Source organism: Emydura macquarii, unplaced genomic scaffold (genome assembly GCF_026122565.2).
Source record: "Emydura macquarii macquarii isolate MOO-44397 ecotype Brisbane River unplaced genomic scaffold, CSIRO-AGI_Emac_v2 contig_374, whole genome shotgun sequence".
Classification (NCBI taxonomy): Eukaryota; Metazoa; Chordata; order Testudines; family Chelidae; genus Emydura; species Emydura macquarii.
The window spans coordinates 5,893,794-5,915,123 of NW_027130511.1; the positions used below are offsets into that span (position 1 = coordinate 5,893,794).

General features: G+C 44.6%; 1 protein-coding gene across 1 annotated transcript in view; it reads left to right on the forward strand.

Moving 5' to 3' along the window:
- The first annotated feature begins 915 nt into the window (after nt 1–915).
- Nucleotides 916–21,330, forward strand: part of POMT2 (protein O-mannosyltransferase 2) — a 48,474-nt gene continuing 28,059 nt past the window's right edge. The window contains exons 1-9 of the mRNA XM_067532677.1: nt 916–1,311; nt 2,983–3,067; nt 4,314–4,418; nt 5,138–5,246; nt 6,124–6,232; nt 11,458–11,617; nt 14,024–14,130; nt 15,907–15,989; nt 19,514–19,623. Of these exons, the coding sequence (XP_067388778.1) occupies nt 1,082–1,311; nt 2,983–3,067; nt 4,314–4,418; nt 5,138–5,246; nt 6,124–6,232; nt 11,458–11,617; nt 14,024–14,130; nt 15,907–15,989; nt 19,514–19,623 (1,098 nt within the window). The 5' untranslated portion in view covers nt 916–1,081. The remainder of the gene's footprint in view (nt 1,312–2,982; nt 3,068–4,313; nt 4,419–5,137; nt 5,247–6,123; nt 6,233–11,457; nt 11,618–14,023; nt 14,131–15,906; nt 15,990–19,513; nt 19,624–21,330) is intronic.

Consider the following 21,330-nt stretch of genomic DNA (forward strand, 5'->3'; position numbering starts at 1 on the left):
GTAGTGGGCTTGCAAGGAGCAGGTGTGTATGTGAGCTGTGGAATGGCAGTCACTGGGTACGTCTGTCAGTGAATACGAATGGGCAACGCATGTGCACATAAAGCATGCACATATGAGGTGTGTGGTGGGTAGGAAAGGAAAGGCAGTCTCAGGGTGTGTGCGGGGGTCTGTCAGAGAATGGGGGTGGGCAGTAGGTGTGGGCATGATGTGCATATGAGATGTGGCTGTAGGCAGCGCAGTCACTGTGTGTGAAGGGGGGGCAGTGGGTGGACTGTGCAGTCTTGGGGTGTCTGTGTGGGGGCTGTCAGTGAATGGGAGACAGTTGGTGTGGGTGTGGTGTACATATGGGATATGCGTGCAGTGGGCAGGCAAGGCAGTGTCAGTGTGTGGGGCGTGTGTGGGGGGGGGGCAGGCAGGGGAGTCGCTGGGTGTGTGTGTGGGGTCTGTCAGTGAATAGAGAGCGGAGGAGCAGGGATGTCTGTGTGGGGGGGTGTCAGTAGGGGCGATGGGCGGGCAGACCAGTGTCGGGGTGTTTGTCAATGAATGGGGAGTGGGGGGAGGCAGTGACGGGGTGTCTGTCAGTCGATGGGGGCAGGCAGGACAGTGTCGGGGTGTCTGTCGGTGAACGGGGGGGGCAGGGCAGTGTCGGGGTGTCTGTCGGTGAACGGGGGGGCAGGGCAGTGTCGGGGTGTCTGTCGGTGAACGGGGGGGCAGGGCAGTGTCGGGGTGTCTGTCGGTGAACGGGGGGGGCAGGGCAGTGTCGGGGTGTCTGTCGGTGAACGGGGGGGCCGGGCAGTGTCGGGGTGCTGGGCGGCTTCTCTCCGTGTCCTGTCACGCTGCGCAGGGCTCGCTCTGTGGCATTTTCCCGTGTCCCGACCTGGCTCTTGCTTGAACCTGCCACGATCCGCGGCCGCTGCGGCCCCGGCTCGGCGAACTACGTCTCCCGCGCTGCCCTGCGAGGAGGGAACCGGACTCCGCTTCCCGCGAGGCCCCGCGGCGCGGACTCCCTTTCCCTTGTTGCCGTGCGCGGTCACGGTGCTGCCTGCCCGGCCGCCGGCGCCTCCCTCGTGTCGGGGCGCGGATGCCGCTGGCGGTGGGCTGCTGCCAGGCCGAGTCGGGCCCGCGCTGCGGGGGGCTCCGGCAGCGGCGATCCCGCAGGGCGGCGGCGGGCGGGCCGAGCCGTCCCCCTCCCCCTGCGCGGGCCTGGGCGCCCCTGGAAGCTCCGGTCGGGGTCTGGACCCCGCTGGCCTTCGTCACCCTCCTGAGCTTCGCCTCCCGCTTCTATCGCCTGTCCGAGCCGCCGCACGTCTGGTGAGGGGCCCGGCGCCATGGCAACGGGGGCGGGGCTGGCCGTCAGGCTGCGGGGGGAGGGGCGGGGCGGGGCGGAGCTTGGTGGGGGGCGGAGTCACGGTTGGGTCTGTGCTAGTGAGGGGCCCTCCCTGAGTTTTGGTTTAGTCAGGGATGCCCGCATGGGGACGGGGCTGCTCCCTACTGCCCCCTGCAGGCTGCGCCTCAGCATGGCAGGGACGCGCCTGGAGCCAGACAGAGGCGCCTGACCCGTGGGCCTTTGGGGGGAAAGCGGGTGGGGCAGGTGGGTGAGGGGCACAGCTCCCCGCCCCCCCCCTCGCTGACAACGGTCCCCCTGTGGTTCAGCAACCCGTAGCTCTCAACCAGTCAAGCGGCAGCCCCACTGCTTGGCTGAGTGAGGATGTGAGCCACAAGGGGCATGGGGGGAGCCGAGGGAAATAATGTGGAGGTTATGGCCAGCAGGGGCACTCCCAGGGAGGGGGATGCTGGGGGGCGTAGCTGAAGCACAAGGCAGGGATGGCAGAGAGGAGACTTAGCCAGCGAACTGTAGGAGGCTCAGCTGGGTGAGGCAGCTATGGCGAGGAGCTGGGAAAGGGGCTCCTGCCACCTCACGTGGTGGGAGGTTGCTTTTAAAGGCTCTTCTGTCCACGCTGGCTCTGGAAAGATTCAGCCTCCATCAGTCTGTTTAGTCCCTTTGGAGACTGACTGAACCACTTGTGAGTGGGGGTGCCAGGTGCATTTCAGTCGAAAGGGAACAAATGATCCATAGCATGGTAAATTGCACTAGTGTAGTAGGCCAGGCTGAAGTGCTGTACCAACATGAAGGTAGGCCATGTGCTTGAGTTACTTCCTGGTGATTAACTGCATAGTTAGCCTATTATTTTGATGTAAAGACAATAACATAAAAGAATTAACTCTAATGAGCTCTAGATGCTTTTCCTGATAATAAAAATACATTGCCACAGTCATTACGAAACTAAAATAATAATACCTAGCTCTTACATAGTGCTTTTCATCATATCTCAAAACACTTTTACAGATGGAGGAACTGAGGCAGCACATTTTCATCCATCTGCTAATCATCAGTCAACAAGTATATTATAAATAAAAATTTCTTACCCTTCATGTTTCCCTTCAAAATCAATGTTCTCAATCACCTAATTCCTGGTCTTATAGGCTTTGTAGTATGTCTGGAAGGACAACAGATTTGGACTGTTTCAGAAGGGGGATGGGATAGAATTCCAATGTCAAGAGGTCCATGTGGTGAACCCCTGCCAACAATTTTCTCTGTTATATGCCAAGCAGGCTCCAATTTGACCCTCAGTGTGGCACAGGGAGAGGGATGTATCTCAGGTAGGCAGCTCCCAGGCCATTTAGGGCTTAGGGGACAAAACTAACCTTTAAAACTAACCTTTAAACTTGACCTGGAAGCTGAAAGGCAGCCAATGTAGCTCCTAGAGCATTGGTATGCTCATGGAGATATACCCTGATTAATAACAAGGTTGAGACTTTCTATTAGCTCCAGCTTCCTAATGGATTTAATATGTAACCCCATGTAGAATGTAATGCACTTGTCCAGTCTAGAATAGGCAAAAGCTAGTCACTAGCAAAATAGATATCTATGGATGTTTGATTATTTCCAGTTCCTGATATATCTTTCTGTTCTTTTTTTAGTTGGGATGAAACTCATTTCGGGAAGATGGGAAGTTACTACATTAACCGGACCTTCTTCTTTGACGTCCATCCACCTCTGGGGAAGGTGAACAACTCTCATCAGTTCTTTCATACATTTTAGGAGCCAGTGGAATCCCCTGGTCATTGGAACAGTCCAACCAAAGCTTATCCTATCCTTCTAGTCAAGGGTAGGATGAGTACCAGAGTTTTCTAGATGCATCTTCCTTGCTACTGTTGTCATCTGTTTGTCTTCTAGTTGTGAGGCCATGACATGTAGCCCCCTCTTGAGGCCACACCCTCAGTCTTTTCTTTTCAATGGAAAATGCCCAAAATATAGGAAAGTAAAGAGTGTGGAAAGGTCCGGTTGAAAATGAGAGAATGGTTAAACATAAAACTTATAGGTGGTTCTGGGGGAAATGAAGGGGCCTCCTTGTGAGTGCTTGTGGGAGGTTATAAATTCAGGGAACTAAGCAGTTCATACTAACAGGAATGTGAACTAGGTGCTCTCTAAACCAGTGAACAATATTGTTTTCTCAAAATAACATTTGAAAAACAGCAGATTCTGAGCTACTCAGATCCCTAACCTAGTTGGACATATCCAAGTCTATCTTGCTCATAAAATGTCCATTAAGAAGAGGGACCTTATGTTGACTGAGCAGGATTGCAATTGTAAATAGGTTTGTTACTGTACTGAAGCCAAATGCTTTATTCAAGGAAAGAACACATTGCAGGGAGTCCTCAGTGGTGCCCATGACAGCAGTGCACATAGTCGGGATGGACTATAGCCAGATAAGATGCAGATCTACCAATGTTTTGGTCCCTTTTTGTCAGTTTCACTCTTTGCCTGCAGCCTGTAGAATAGCTTCAGCTAAAGAGACCTGCATCTTGATAATTTCACTCTATTGCAGTTTGGCAAAACTACCACCAGCAACACCCCTGGAGTTGTCTGCAAGCTCAGGGAAACTTTGCTTCTTTGGTTACATTTAGTTCCTATTTGGAGCGTTTTCTCTGCTACCATAAGAACTACACTTTTTTTTTTAATTAAAGTTTAGAAATTTCATGGCTTATATCCCCACACTCACCTGAGAGAGTTTCCCACTTGTCTGTGGTATGGAGGTGAGTGTATTTTACAAATCCAACAGATCTGTTTGTATAGTTGCAGTATGAACCTTGTATGCAAACTCCTTTTTCATGTTTGATAAAGTGTTTCATTAGTAATTGGGTATTTGATGGTTGGATGTGGGATGCTGTGAGCGTCTTTCTGCCGCTGCTGTGGATGCCACAGACTCTGAGGTTATTTCCCTGACCAGTTTGCCCCTTTCCCTCCCCAGATGCTGATAGGACTTGCTGGGTACCTGAGCGGATACGATGGCACATTTCCTTTCCAAAAGCCAGGGGACAGATATGAGCATCATAACTACATAGGAATGAGAGGGGTAAGAATACACAGGCCAGAGCTTAACCATCAGCTCACAAATCAATGAAGGAAAGCAGAACTATCCTCTGGAAACGATGGGTGTTTCCCTTCCTCTCCTTGGCTTTTTCAGTATAGACTGTTACTTCCCTTCAGATTTTGAAGAGGCAGGATTTTTATGACATATTCTAAATTCTTTCATCCCTATCTCATCTGTCCAGATGGGGTGGTACTGAGATTTCTGAAACTGGAGCAGACACTAACATTTTTCTTTGTCTGGTTCCATGTTTTTTATGGCAAGCAGGCCTCTGAAATAACCTGTTGAGTGTTAGAGAGAAACCCATGTATTGTCCTCATTGTTCACTATCAAATCTCTGACCAGGATAAAATCAGGGTGAGTTGACTCTGAAGGAGGTTTGATTAAGCTAATTGAAAGATATTTCTAGAAATGACTTACATGGTGTGGAAAGAAACAAAAAACAAATCCTTGTTACTTGTGTAGACATAAAGCTTTATATACATTTGAAGTTCACCAAAGGAAGTTTTCATTAGTTTGGTCCCTGCCTGAGTGTCCTCAGTGAGCCAGACTTGGGCGCCACTCAGCCCATTCTAGGTACCCGTGGGAGCATCCATTGTTAAATGTGTATGAGGCTGGAAGGAAGGAGGGTATGTGGGATCTGTATACACATTCATCTTGTGAAGAGATTGTCATTCCCCTCTGTGTCCATTCTTTTCCTGCAGTTCTGTGCATTTCTGGGCTCATGCCTAGTTCCCTTCGCCTACCTCACAGTGTTGGAGCTGTCCAAGTCACTGTCTGCAGCATTACTTGCAGCCTTCATCCTGATTTTTGGTAAGCATTCCTATCATCCTCATGGGAAATCTTATCTGTTTGGCATGTGGAGGGTCAGTAATGGAGGCCAGCCTTAGGGCAGATTAACTGTGCAGAGACTTTCCTCTCTGGAATCTGGAGTCATTACCTGCCAAGAAGAAGTCACTGATGAGAAAGGTAGACAGTGCCTCTTTTCTAAGAGCTGAATAACTGCAATCTCTTCAGTGCTTTTTATCCATAAGGCTCCCAAATCATTTTACAATCTGATTTTATTTATTGGTATTTCTGTAGTGCTCATTGCTATACTATTAGAGTACAATTAAATGCAATAATTTTTAAAACTGCATGACGGGTGCATGAGAGAGAATTTTGCCCACTACTAAAATGCAGCCACTTCTGGTACTGGATATAGTAGTTGTTTAACAGTGCAAAGCAATGTTAAAAATACTTCAGAGTGGTAAGCTGATAAAGGTTCTATGTGTAATTGAAATTATAGAGAAGGGTTTAGATAGGCAGAATAGAATTACCTGAGTTAGGGATGGGCCAGGATTTTGGTATTAACACACAGACTCACAAAAAGCATCACAGGATTCAGTGAAAAAACGATTACTATATCATTCCCAGCCCCCATTTGTTCAAAGAATGAGGAATGGAGAATGTGCTTTCTGCATGGCAGTTCAGAGTTCTACTGTTGTGCCATCTGAAAATAACATTTCAAAGTTTCTTATTATGGTAAGAGTTGAGACATGCTAACCTGTTTCTATTCCCAACATTGCTCATGCTGTCTTTTGACTAAGCTATGAGCAAACTAGCTTGCTACAGAGACTGCTCTAGATTTGCTTTGAAACTGAGACATCTCTTAGTCTCTCTTAGTATATTTGTGTGTCTTATTTTCCAGATACTGGCTGCATTACTTTGTCCCAGTACATCCTGCTTGACCCCATTCTGATGTTCTTTCTTATGGGAGCTGTGCTGAGTATGGTCAAGTATAACTCCTATGCAGATAGGTAAGATGGTGTTTATTTTTTATCATGCCATAGATGTATGACCCTTCATGCATGTACAGGGAGACAAGGTACCTACCTTGAAGAGCTTAGTCTAATTCAGATACATCAGGGATCACATATGATAGCAGGAATGGATGATAACTAAGAGGCAGCTACTCTAGGAGGTTTCTGAGGGGGAAAAAAGGGGTGGAAGGAGAAAAGGGAGGACATTTGGCTCCTGGGGGAAGAGGCTATTGTGAACATGGGGTCTTTGTGAGAATCATAGACATGTAGGATGGGAAGGGACCTTGATAGGTCATCTAGTCCAGTCCCCTGCACTGAGACAGGACTAAGTAATATCTAGATCATCCCAGACAGGTGTTTGTCGAACTGTTCTTATAAACCTCCAGTGATGGAGAACCAAAACCTCCCTAGCTAATTTGTTCCAGTGCTTAACTACCCATGCAATTAGGAAGTTTTTTCCTAATGTCTAACCTAAATCTCCCTTGCTGCAATTTAATCCTATTATTTTTTGTCCTATCTTTGGAGGATAAGGAGAACACTTTATCACCCTACTCCTTATAACATTTTTTTATGTACTTGAGGACTATTACCATGTCCCCCTCAGTCTTCTCTTCTCCAGACTAAACCATATTTTTCAATCTTTCTTCACAGGTCATGTTTGCTAGACCTTTTATTATTTTTGTTGCTCTCCTCTGGACTTTCTCTAATTTGTCCCCATCTTTCCTGAAGTGTGGTGCCCAGAACTGGACACAGTACTCCAGCTGAGGCCTTATAAGTGCTGCACTGAGTGGAAGAATTACTTCTAGTGTCTAGCACACTCCTGCTAATATATCTCAGAATTATGTCAGCTTTTTTTACAACAGTATTACTTTGTTGACTCATATTTCGTTTGTGATCCACTATATCCCCCAGAACTTTTTCTGCAGTACTGCTTCGTAGGCAGTCATTTCCCATTTTGTATTTGTGCAATTGATTATTCCTTCCTAAGTGTACTACTTTGCATTTGACGTTACAGAATTTCATCCTATTTATTTCAGACCATTTCTCCAATTTGTCAAGATCATTTTGAATTCTAATCCTGTCTTCCAGAGCATTTGCAACCCCTCCCAGCTTGGTATCATCCACAAACTTTATAAGTGTAGTCTCTATGCCATTATCCAAATCTTTTATGAAGATATTGAACATAACCAGACCCAGGATAGATCCCGGCAGGACCCCACTTGATATTCTGTGTGAGCATGACTGTTACCCATTTGATAACTACTCTGAGTATGGTTTTCTAATCAGTTGTGCACCCATCTTATAGAAGGTTGGTTTAGGCTATATATTCTTAGTTTGCTTATGAGATCTGCTATCACTCACTCCTCGTTTTCTCTCCTCTCCTGCCTATCAATTTTTTGATTTTCAAACACACTGTGTCTCCATGCCCTTTTTTCTTTTTTTCCCGCTTCAGAGGACTGGCAGAGTTCTTGGAATATTTCCTCTTTGCTTCTTTGTGGTTGTTTTCTTATCAGCCGCAGGTGCTTGGCAGGTGTGGAGGGGTTTCCCCTCAAGGGCACATCTGTAGAAGCATAATAAACAATGAACAGAAGCATGATTGTGAATTCAGTAACAGCATTGATGCATTGTACTACAATACACCTCTTTCTCACTGTCCCCTGGCAAGTGCACAGCTCAACGATCAACCAGGGCATGGTGAGTTGTGTCCGTGGGGAGGGGGCACTCAAGCTGGGGAAAAAGTTTTGGGTGGTTGTTTGGGTTGGTGCAGGTAGATAGGGACAAAATTTCAGATTGTGCCACCATTTTCCACAGATAGGGGGCCATATAAGCCAATATCTCAATCCTGAAAGTAAGCAGGAATGCTAGGGTGCATCTCCTCCATGCGAGCAGCTTCAAACTGGGTCCCTATGTTGCTCGCTTGTGTGCTGCTTTGATCCCTGCACAAGTGATTGTTGATTGCTTTGGGAAAGTTTCCTACAATGGGAGAAGAAACAAAGAGCTCTGCCGAGGAATCTCCGGCAGAGGATTGGCAAGTACCTCCAGGAAAGTTTCCTAGAGATCTCTCTGGAGGATTCCTGTGAAATCTCGGTGTGCATTAACACACTTTTCCACCACACTGTCTAAGCTGAACAGGGGAATGGGAAGCACATGCAAACACAGCTACTCTTGTACATTTCTATCCCTTCAACCAACTGTATAATGCAACAAAGCAAAGGACAGCGGTACCTCATGTAACTGAGCAGCATCAGCTAAAAAAAAATCACTTACCTGAGCTTCCCTCTCCTCCATCCTGCATCCAGAACTGGAGGACTGGGACTGGCTTGAACCCTCCGGGGTCGAGAAGAGGTCCTGACTCCCTGTGTCAGCAAACGATCCGGTTCCATTGCTCTGTATCGTCTTCCAACTCAACCTCATTGTCCACGACTTCTGGGTTGAGTCCGGTGTCTGCTGCCTTTGGGCCTGCGGAGGTATCCATGGGTCTCTTGGCAGTGGAAAGGTTTGGCATTGGAAAAGTTTGCTTTTGTGCCCTTAATAATGTCACTTTAAAAAACTGCCAATTCTCCCAAAATCTTTTTTCCCTTAGATTTGCTTCCCATGGGATGTAATAACCTACCTATTCTCAGATTTTGCTGAAGTCTGCCTTCTTGAATTCCATCGTCTTTATTCTGCTGTTTTCCCTCCTACCATTCCTTAGAATCATGACCTCTATCATTTCATGATCACTTTCACATAAGGCGCCTTCCACCTTCAAATTCTCAACTAGTTCCTCTCTGTTTGTCAGAATCAGGTGTAGAGCAGCCTCTCCCCTATTTGCTTTTTCCATCTTATGTAATAAAAAGTTGTCTCCAATGCATTTGAGGAACTTGTTGGATAATTCGTGCCCTGGGATAATTTTCCCAACAGGTTTCTGGATAGTTGACATCTATCCAGACCACCAAGTTCAACTATCAAGTCCTATGCGTCACCACCAAGTCCTATGCGTTGCATGATTTTGTTAGTTGTTTAAAACAAGCCTCATCCTCCTCCTCTTCCTGGTGAGGTGGTTTATAGTAGACCCTTACCATGACATCATCCTTGTTTTTTACCCTTTTTATCCTTACCCAGAGACTTTCAACAGGTCTGCCTCCTACTTCTGTCTCAAACTCAGTGCATGGATATATATCTTTGGTATATAATGCAACACCTCCCTTTTTTCCCAAGCTCTACCCTTGTATACTAATATTCCAGTCATGTGAATTTTCCTACCAAGTCTTTGTGATGCCAGTTATGTTGTAATTGAGTATTCAGTAGTATTCTAGTTCTTCCTGTTCATTCCCCATACTTCTTGCATTAGTATACAGACATCTAAGATGTCAATTAGCTTTCCCTTCTATAGTACCTCTTGTCTCTCCTTTGTCCCTGCTATGATTTTCCATGTTCTTCCCAAATTCTGACCCTTCACCCAGGTCTCCATGTTCTGGACTTTACATGTAGGCTTTTGTATTCTGCCTCTTTCGAACCTAGTTTAAAGCCCGCCTTACTTGATTAGCCAGTCTGTATCCAAAGATACTCTTCCCCTTCATTGATAGGTGGAACTCATTTCTTCTCAGCAATTCTCAGAACAGCATTCCATGGTTGAGGGAGCCGAAGCCCTCCTGACAACACCATCCATGCAGCCTTGCAAAGAAGAAAAGGGTTAAGGATGGGAGAGACAAAGGAAGCACTTGGGAGAGAGGACTGAGCAACGAATAGGGTGTGAAAGCTAGTGTGAGAGGAAGCATTCACAGAGACTGATGATGTGGAACTATGTAAGAGCCTTGAAGGTGAACACAAAAAGTTTGAACTTCCTTTTACAAGAAGGGAAGCCAGTGAAGGGCATGAGGTGGTCAGAGCAGAAGAATAGTTAGATTTTACCACCTGCTTTGCTATTTATGGTCATACTTTTATATGTCTTCTTGCCCAATTTCTAAGGCCCAATTCCTTTGTTTCCAGGCTAGGGGAGCTCTGCTTTTTCATAATTATGAGCCCATGAATATTTATAAAATAGCATAAATTGTTGTGCTTCACAGATTGGTACCCTAGCATTTTTGGAAGTCTTTATATGAGATTTCTGAATGAAGCAGTAATGTGTTCTAGACTAGTTGCTCTATGCATAACCACGAGGCATGATCCTGCTTACAGGGCATCTGGGGATCTTGAAGGGTTTATGTAAGGTGGAGCCACATATAGGGTATCTTATCCACAATGGAATCAGATGATGTGATAACTAAGTAAGTTGTACCCGTTTGTGGTCTCTACCATTGTGTTAAATGTACTGTATAACTGGCTGTGCGAGTCTCCATGTGACTGACTACAGCAGACATGGCTAGTGTGACCCATCTGAAGTCACATAATGCTGCCTGTAGCCATCATTTACAACACGGAGGGTGTGACCTGGAAACTACAAACTCCTAGTGTACTGTGATCCATCTGATCAGCTTAAGATGCAGTATTACATCGGTTGTGTCTTTATTCAAGATCGGGGCAGCCGTGAACTGCTCCATTTTATGTAAATTAAGAGTGGTCCTCTGGCTAGTGCAGATGTAACTTTTTGTTTGGGTGAAATGTGGACACCCAGAGGTAGTGAGTCAGTGGGAGAGGGGCCAAAAGACTTCCATGCACCTCCTCACCTCCACTCATCTTTTCCCTACTGTTTGATTTTAGTCTTGTTTCTTTTGCTATATTTACCGCTTGTGCTGTGGATAGGAAAATATTCTGCACCAGTAGTTTTTCTGGTTTAGGGCTATGGAAGATACAAGGAGGAGCATAGGCAGTATCTGTCCCCCTCCCACGTCACAGCCCTTTGACACTTCCATCTGTGCCATGTCATGGAGCAAGAGTCTTAGCCCTCCTCTCAGATCCAGGACTCCTGTATATGGACTGTGTCCAAACGCATTAGATCATCTTGTAGTCTGTGGTTCTATTCCCTGAAGAGATGTAGGGTTGGTCAGGTTTCAGTAGAGGCCCTTTACAAACATCAAAACAAAGGTGCACTTGTATCCTTCCCAAATATATGAAAAATGTCAAATTTACTTCCCCGCTTCCAGTGAAGGACCCCCGAGAAGTGAAATAGGAGGCTGTGGTAACAGGTTTTGCAGTTGCCCAGGGCCTGCTCTGAGCAGATGATTTCCTGTTTGTTCCAATTGCTGCTGTTTGCACTTGTAGCCATCATTAAACAGTGACCTGCTCTATTTGTTGTGTAGGCCCTTTTCTGCCCCGTGGTGGTTCTGGCTGAGTCTGACTGGGGTGAACCTTGCTGGAGCGATGGGGGTGAAGTTTGTTGGCCTCTTTGTAGTCCTGTTGGTTGGACTGAACACAGTGTATGATCTTTGGGAGTTGCTGGGGGACCTCAGCCTGTCCCTGGTGAGTGTCCAGAACTTTTCTTTATATTTAGTGTTTTTCCCCTTGTAAACCTCCCTGTTTTTGATATGCATGAAAACAGCTTACTAGCAGTTTGTCTGCAGCAGACAACTGCTAGATATTGCAACCAGATGATGACTGGAGTTGAGAGGTATAATGAAAAGCCTGTTGTCTTACGGGTTTAAAAAAAGCCTATCTCAGCGGGATATAATGCCCCCTGAGCACACTGAAGGGGTGCCATAGTTCATTGGAGAGACCTCTTGTCTTTTGGGTTGCATGCATTTGATTTCATTCTAAATTAACTGCATATCAAGGATGGCCGGACGGTAGCCCAGAGTTAGCCATAGTATGGAATTCTACAATGTGGTCTTCTAGAAAGAAGTGCTGCCTGCTAAATGTTCCTAATTTGCTGCACTTAACATGCATGCGATGGAGCAGTTTGAGGTCTTCGTTTGCAATAATACAGCCTGCACAAACTATGAGGGCAAAGCTTCATTGGGATCTAGTGGCTTACTTGCAGTGTGTACTATGTGATTTGCAGTCTCTACAGGATACACTATCGTATTGAAGATGAAGGCAGCTGTATCCTGCTCCATTTTACACAAATGCAGTGCAGCAACTCTTAGGCTCTGGATAATTTGCCAATGCAATTGAAGGAGAAACGATCTGTGCTCTGGTGTAAAAAATATTGCATACAGTATTTGGGGCTATGAAATTTGATGTTTGTTACCTCAGAGATGGCTTTGATATCCCATTTAAGCTCTTGCAGCCAGTAGAGAAAGAGACTCTATTCAAGCACATCTTTTTTAAAAAAGTGTTTAATTCTTTTCTTGTCCCAGCTTGTTTTGAAGTTTGAAAATTCAATTTCTTCCACTTACTGGTTTTGTCCTTTTCTTGTTTCATAAATGTTTTTTTTTCTCCCTATCTTATGGTATGTTTTCCCTGATTAATGCAAATCAATATGGGCTGTGAAGATGCAGTGTTCCAGCTCCAGAGAAGCATTTCTTGAGAATAGAGTCAGTCAATTGTTTCTGAAATGGAACAAATCCATCACCTCTAAGCCTTCTGCCACAGTCGGCTGCAAAGTGATTTCATTTGTGCTGCTGACAGCAAAAGAAGAGAGCCCCTGTGTGTTAGAATATGTAAAGAAATGTATTAACTCCAGAAGAGAGAGACTTGCTGCTTAATTAACTATTTGGCAACCCTTCATCAGTTACTCTGAAAAAGAAGTAGTAACATAAAAGCCTAAAAGCATAAATAACTTTTCTCTATATTGCCTATGGAATTAGTTTTGTTTGTTTATATGTCATCTTTTTTAAATAATTTGATTTCTAAAACCTGCACCTCATCTTGGCCCACTACTCTGTTTTGTTCAATGCTCTTTCAATGCATATTTTTGTTCTTTTCATTTGTATTTGCATTGAGAAACCATAGCAATAATATTTATGGTAACAATAAGATAGATATTTTGTAAAAGAAGTGTTTTGTGCAGATCTGAGCATAGGATTGGGGACTAGATTCCTGAATTTTAATCCCAGTTCAAACGTTGATCCACTGTCTGGCTTTGGTTAAGTAATTTAAGCCAAAATTTTCAGAAGTGGCAGTGATTTTTGGGTGCTCAACTTGAAACTTTAGGTTGGATTTTTTCAGAAGTACTGAGCAACTGCATCTTCTGTTGACTTCAGTGGGTACAGGAGCTGGACCACAGCAAAGCATAGTCACTGTTTTCCTTATTAGTTTAAAAATAATTTGTCTTGGTGTTAAGAGATGGGAGTTGCTTAGCTTAATAGCTAAGTGAAAAGTACTGTACAAAAACTTTAGATGAAGTAGATAGACACCTATTAAACCTGATTCTGGTAGCCTTAACCTCTGTGTTCCCAAACTGAGCAAACTTGGGTGATCAAGAAGCCATTTTTAAATCCACATCTGAGTACGCCTGAGGATTTCCCCAAGACTCCTCTAAATTGGTTCCCCCCATGCTTTCATTTTCTCCCTTCACCACATAGACACACTTCCTACTTGACAAGCTTCTCCACAGCCTTAATTTGTTTGTAAGTACAGTGCTACCCCAATAAACCATAAAAGCAAAAGATTTTCAAAGGTGTTGATTTTGGGCAGCTCCTATTGACTTTCGTTGGAGATGTGGGTGCTGAGCCTTTCTGAAAATTAAGGCTTCCCCGCCATATTTCCAAATGAGGCCCACTTTTTGGGAAGCACACTGAGAGTGTGGCTTGGCTTCCGCCTTTCCCTCAACCTTTTGGGGGAAATCTGACAGTCCAGTAAGGAGCTACTTGGTCGTGTGTGCCATGGCGGTTTGTATGACGAGCCTCCCACCTCAGTGGCCCTCCTTGCAGTTGTAGTCAGGAGGGTTTCTGCTGCTGCTCTTTTTGATCTGGATTCTGTCTGCAGGTCACGCTGGGGAAGCACTTGCTGGCTCGTGTATTCTGCCTCATCCTGCTGCCACTCGCCCTCTACACAGCTCAGTTTGCTGTTCACTTCGCAGCATTAAATAAAAGGTATTTCTCAAGTTTTCCCCCTTACTTTCTCCCTTAGCACAGAAGGAAAATCACCCTTTGAACTGAGTCAGTGTTTATTTTGCCGTTACTGATTTTAATGTTTCAGTATCAGAAACAGATTCACAAGCCATGTTTTAGCCTAGATTCCCACCCAGACTAGAACATAGTTCTTACAAGGATGGCTCTGTGCACACCAGCCAGCCAAATCATGTTAGCAGTAGTTGGTTCAGCTGGCATAGAGTTCAGAAACTGGGCTTAAACACGATTCCCTGCCCAGTGTAGGTAGATCCAAATAGATTTAATTAATCAGCTTAATCTGTTTGTTTGTATAGACACTTAGTAGCTCTTCAAATGGAGACTATAATAGTAACTCTCTGGCCCCTTCCATCTAAGTATCTTAAAACGCTTTGCAGATGTTAATTAAGTCCCACAATTCCCTCTCCTCTGCATTATTTGGCATAATTATCCCCTTTATACAGATGGGGAAAGCGAGAGGAATTGACTCAAGGTCACACAGCAACTCAGTGGCAGACCTGGGAATGGAATCCTCGTCTGAGTCGTAGCCTAGCACCTTAACCACTATCCTTCCATTCTGGTCCTAATAAGATTGTGATACAGGGCTTGGGTGCCTTTATTTTCCCTTTATTTGTTCACTTGGTTTCAGTAGCACTTACAATTAGAACGTATTGGAAGATAACATTTTTGTTCCATGGCTACTTTTAAGGTTTTAAAATTTGTATTCATTCTGCATTGAAATAAAAACAAAACCTTTCAAATGTTTTCCCAAAAAAGCAGACGTTGCGTGTGTTTGAGAAGCCAGTCTCACTCTGTAGCCTGGTGTTTAAGATCCTGGCCTGGGATGTGGGAGACTCATGTTCAAGTCCCTGCTCTGTCTGATTCAGAGCAGGTTTTTCATACCAGATCACTCCAAATCAAGTTAAAAAAGGGACTTAAATGTGGTTCTCCCACATCCCAGGTTAGTACTCTAACCAAAGTATTCTCCACCCCCACACGCCCAGGTTCTGGATCCAAAAACCTTCCTGACAAAAAATCAGCAGAAATTGGTACATCTCCACAAAACACATAGGCTCTGATGAAATAGCATATTTTGGTGAAATTTCATTTCACCAGAAATGTTCTGACCAGCTCTACTCATAATATACTAGGTGTCTCCAAAGAAAGGAGAGATGCTTGCATTGGGAATGGGTGCAACAGATTAGTAAGGCTGTCGAGGTGGTGATTGGCCATATGGTGGTAATAGAAAGCTAAGGAAATAGTTATTTAAAAATAAATAAGAACTATGAATTCTTTCTATTTACTCCTCAGATTTGTAGGTATAAGTCAGATAGTGTCACCACTAGTATCACAGCAGGAGTGGGTCTTTAGGAGCATTAGAGGCGATGTGACTTGCCCAAGGTGAGACAGTGAGTCAAGGTTTGCATTTTAGGAACATGGAATGAAAGAAAGAAAGAAAGAAAACTCACTGTACTTCATACAGAACTAAAATGATTCACTTTTGGTGGCCATAGAAACCCTCTCAAATCCTTGAAGCTGTTGAAAATCGCCTGTGAGAATATATTTGTTGTAGCCAAGTGAGTCAGAGCCCATTGTGAGAGGTAAGCACCTACAGGAGTGGAAGTCCTTTTCCCCTGCATTCTGAGACAGACTAGACATCTTATCTGTTTCCGTCTTTAAAATAATTTGGTAATGCATATTTCAGCTCTGAACACTTGTTTCCTCAGTTTCATGATCTGCGCATTCTTTGCTCTCTCCTAGTGGGCCCGGGGATGGTTTTTTCAGCTCCGCCTTTCAATCCCGACTGATTGGGAACAATCTTCACAATGTCTCGGTACCAGAGCGTAAGTGTCCAGGTCCTTGGGAAAGTAAACTCTTCAAACTAACCTTGCCAATATAACCAGGTCTTTACAAAACTAAAAGCCGTTGTTAGCTAGTCAGCAGATTCACCAGCAAGAGTTAGCTGCCTCAGCAGGCATGACTTTTGCTGGAGATTAGGCTGTGTCAGCTCTCTGCCACAGCAATCTGTCTGTGTCATCAGCAAACGCCTTGCAGGTAACAATCAGTGAGCCCCAGTTTCCGAGTTCCCCAGATGTCTCCCTGCTGTGTCCAATCTCTCTTGCTGTGACAGTCACAGAAATTATTAAATTCGTTGCCTCCAAAGAGACAGTGTATACACCAGCCTGTTGGGTTAGCTGATGAGCAGCAGCATTGAGATGGCTTTGTAATAGAACAAGAATAAATGTAATAATAAAGAACAGAGATTTAAGTGATACCAAACGAGAAAAAGAGACGGGTATAGTTACAAAGAAATAAAATAAAAACAAACTTTCTAGTGTTTAAATCTTAACAGAATACAGTCTTGGTCTCAGGCAATTTCTCACTTATACTCACTTCCCAGAGACTTCAACCCACATGGATGAAGGATCTACCTTTCACAGATTCCAAGAGCTTTGGCCTCATTTGTCTCTTAAGTGATTTGTAACTAAAATGTCTTTTTGCTCCTGTTATATTATCCGGTAAAAGGGCATCTGTTGAGCACTTCTTGCTGCTGTGTGCTGTACTGCAGACTTTTTCCCATTCCTGGTGCTTCCTGTAGGTTGTCAGCCTTGCTTGGTGGGTTTTCAGTGGCTTGGCCCTCCAGCCAGATCACACAATTCTAATGAACCCCTTCTGGGGTAACAAAAATCCAACCAAAAATGTCTATCTGCACTCACCAGGGTCTTCAACCCCAGCTCTGGGTCCTTTAATTTCAGCCATTCACTTGGGCTTCCAAACAAGCCTTGTCCCCTTCTGAGGGTTTATACCACTTCATCTGTGGGGAAACCCGAGCCCACTCACTACTTCGGGTTCTGACCTATAAATAGCAGCCATGTAATGCTCGATTCAATTCGTTGCTACTGCTTCCACGGGCCTCTTCCCACATGGCCCCTTTAGTTCACCTCTCACCTCAGGGTTAAGGTTCTCAGGCTTTCTCTCTCCCAGCTTAAAAAAATGCAACAAATTGAGCTCCTTTGGACAAAGGGGAGCACCCTTTCTTGCCCCTCTGGTCCCAGCCAGGAACTGACCTGCTAAGGCTCTGAAGCTCCTTTTCTCTGATCCAGCTGGTCTCAGATTGGCTGCTTCTATGCAGCCTTTCTATGCAGGCCTGGGGGACCCACCTTCACTGCTCCTTTACTGGGGTGGGTTGTAGTAGGACCATGGGGACTTCTGTAGGGAGCCATGAAGGCCTGGTACACCCAGTCACATACCCAAAGTCCATTGTCTATGCTTCTAGACCCAGGAAGACTTCTGGGGATGCAGATTCTGTCCCCGATGTGCTTACTAAGCTCTTTCTTCCCCTTCTTGTTAGCTTAATTGCTTTGTTTGCCTTACATGTAGATGTACTTTCATTGTCCTCTCCTGTAATCAAGCCAGTCAGACAGGAGAATCCATATTCCTTTGTCTAGGGCAGGCTTGATTTATGCACTGCCACCAAAACACATTTCAAGAGCATATTTCCAGCACACACACAATTCTTTATACACAACCCATAAATGCATCATGCAATGATATTCCTGACCAGCATTTCACCAGTTTACATATGATACTTTACATGACACCTTTTAGATACATATCATGAAAACGGTGTGTTGAGGTTAGTATGTCAGGCCTGTTATAAGTTACAGCTTGGTGGGCCCTCAGCCAGTTGGTTTTGAGGGGCTCTTCAGATCACATAGAGACCACTTTTTGCAGCTGGGAATGGTAGCTCTTTAGCAGACCTTCTTGGCTATTTGGGAAAGCCTCCTCCAGAGTCCTTCCATTACCCTGTCTTTCCTGCCTGGCCCCTGTCCAAGAGGCATGCCCTTTATATGTGATTTCCTTTAAGACACATGACTAGGAGCAAGCATATGACCTGCAATTACAGCCCTCAATGTTAACACGCCTGAGTGCTGTAACATGCATGCATGTGTGCTGAGGTCCAGTGCCCTGCTACAACGTTCTTTGTGTTTTCAGTAACATCTGCCATTACAAAAATGGAAATAATTCTAAGGCTTGAGTCTATTTTTTGCCATTTCTGTTTTTGCTTTACTTTTTGTCCTTCACTTTGTTTGAGACAGTGAAACAAGACTTGTTGGGTTCACTTTTTACTTGTTGGTTTTACCTTTTTGATAGGTAGTAAGACAGTGTAAGGTGCTTGGATTTCCATCGCTGCAAGGGAAAGGCTTATGTTAAAGAGACACCATCAGCTTAAAACTCATACTTGGGACCAGACCCTCTGGCCCAGCTGATCTGTGTTCTGTGCAGGACCGGGCTTAGGGGACAAAGACATCTGTACGCCACTTTTGTGGCTTCCTGATCCTGAAGCCTGCCAGGGGCCTCTGCATCCCCAGAGCAATTGAGAGCAGCTTGAGGGGTGCTTTAACTTTTGCTCTGCTGTCCACTGCTACAAAACGTTGCTCCAGCAGTAGGGGATTGCCAGATGCAGTGGTGCTCTGGCCACACCCTCCCTTTCTCAGCCACACCTCCTGTACTAGGGACTATAAGGGTGGGTGGTGAAGAGCCACTAAGCCAATTTCCTACTGGCTGGTAGCTGGTTAATTGCTTTACTGCCCCTTTGCATTGTTGAAGGGCACAGAGGGATGGTAAGTGAAGCTGAGGATTTAAACTATTGCCTGCATTTTTTTTTTGCCTACTCTTGTAATAAGAGCTATAGCAAAGATTTCTGGAAATTAAAGGTTGGAGAGAAATTTCCTTTTCTGTTTTTTCAGTATTCATTTGTGCACTTAACAGCAGTATGTATATACTCAATTTTACTGTGACTCCTGCATCGTCCGTCAGTGTTCCCTTTTATTTGTTTGAGTCTTTCTCATAGGAACAAGCGAGAGAACGTTATAAAAAATGGGACGGTGTGATCCTAGAGCCACAAAAATTGTCAGACGGTTAGTGCAGGTGCAGTGTCTGAAGCTATTTAAACTTTTTTTTTTTTTTTTTTAAATTGACTAGCTCTCATATTGACCATGTCCCTGTAAAGAAGAAAAACAAACAAACAACCCAAATACTCTAATTACTGACATTAATTTTTTAAAAAACAAGAAAACACTTCTATTTGCGTTAGGTTTGGAAAATCCTCTGTCTCCTCCACTTTTTTTTTAAATGCAAATGTTGTGCCTCAGTCTAGTTTTGTCTTTTTAATAGATTCTGGTGGATGATGGTAGGTAAGGTGATAGTGAGCTGTCTGTAGTTATGCATCAGAAGGGAAATAGGCCTGTCTCGAAATAAAGAGAGGCGTCTTTACCTTGAGTCACTGCACTGCTGTTTGACTGTGGGATGACATTTTACAGGAGAGCTGCCACAGACCTGTTGTCTCCCCGTCCTTCTCTTTCAGACCTGGCCTATGGCTCTGTGATCACAATGAAGAACCTTCGGATGGCTGGGGGGTATCTTCATTCGCACTGGCACCTGTATCCTGAGGGTGTGGGGGCTCGCCAGCAACAGGTCAGCTATCTCTCACGGCAGCCAGTGTGTGACATTGTGCTCTGCTGATTTATCTCATAAAAGCAGCTGCTCTTTTCCGCTGTCATGTTCTTTTATCACTCTGCTTGGGGAGGTGCAACTCTTTACAGTTCCCCTCTTGAGATTTGGCATGGCATTCCTAAAGACCTACTGCACTGAGCATTCAGATAGAATGGTGATGGAAGCCACATAAGTGCTTACATTCTATGCTGGCCTTTCATCACTATGTGACGGGGTGGGGATAGGGTGCTGAGCTTTGCCCTTGTTTGGAAATCTTAGCAGTACAGGTATCTGAATTCATACCACTTTCACACCAGGACAGGTGGACTGCAATAGTAAGGATGCATTAAAATAGGGAGGTTATCTTGCACGCCAAGACAACATAGAAAGAAAGAGCAGCTGCCACCTCGTGGAAAAGAGTGAAAATCCTTATGTTTAACATAAATCCATTTCTTGATCCTGAAGGGGGCACTGTGAAAAGTAAGAGCAGAGGAATGGGGGTCAGGACTTTTTGCATTCTGTTCCCAGCTCTGCCACTGACCTCTTCTGTGATCCTGGGAAAGTCACTTCCTCCTTTTGTGTCTTAATTTCCTTGCCTTTATTTTGAGGATAATGGTGATAATCACTGGGGAGTTTGTGAGGGTTCATTCATTAGATTAGATTTAGGTTTCTTTAGATTTATAAACTAACAGTATTAAGAGGCACCAGTCTTAACTCCCTAGACACCTGCAATAAATAATTAAAATTATAATAAGTCAAAGAGAGAATCAGCAACCCCATAACATAAAATACTAGTGAATCAGACAGCACAAAAATAAAGCAAATTTCCCATTTTTCTCTAAGCATCACCCCAGCAATGTCTGCTTCCTCAGCAGGTTTCCTAAGAAGACGTGCTTTGCAATTTAGTCTGTAAAGTGCTTTGAGATCCTCAGATGAAAGATGTTGAGGATAGACAGTTATTTGCTTCATTTTTCTCCTTTCTCTATCACTCAGAACAATTACTTTAGAAATAGGATCTCTGTGTCTGCACCAGCTGCTTATTCCCAATCAGCAATTCTAACCATCCCTTGGTGACATTTGCAGTTTGTTGCTATGGAAGTGATCAAGATGTCAGACCCAGGATTTCTGATACCAAGTGAGGAATATCAGGAAGTACGTGTTTGCAGAACAGAAGATCTTGTTGTGGAAAGAGCCTCTGAACTAGGACTGAGAGAGGAGACAGAACCACATAGATAGGACATTAAGACCATTATTTCTTGCCCTATCTTCATTTGCAGCAAGGGAAATTTAAGTTAGATATTAGGAAAAAATTTCTAACTGTAAGGGTGGTTAAGCATTGGAGTAGGCTTCCAAGGGAGGTTGTGGAGGTTTTTAAGAACAGGTTGGCCAAACACCTGTCAGGGATGGTCTAGTTTTACTGGGTCCTGCCTCTGCACAGGCCGCTATATTTGATTATTTCTCGAGGTCCCTTCCAGTCCTACATTTCTATGACTCTATGATGTGATTTAGAAGTTATTAGCAGGGATGCACAGCACTCCAGAGCAACAGGGGAAAGGCAGACAGAGATGTTGCAGCTCCAAGTGACATAATGTACATTGGTAACACACAGATCATGTCCCTCACTTGTTTAATGGAGTTATCAGGGTTAAGCAACATCCAATAACCAGGATTTTGTAATTCAGGGATAAT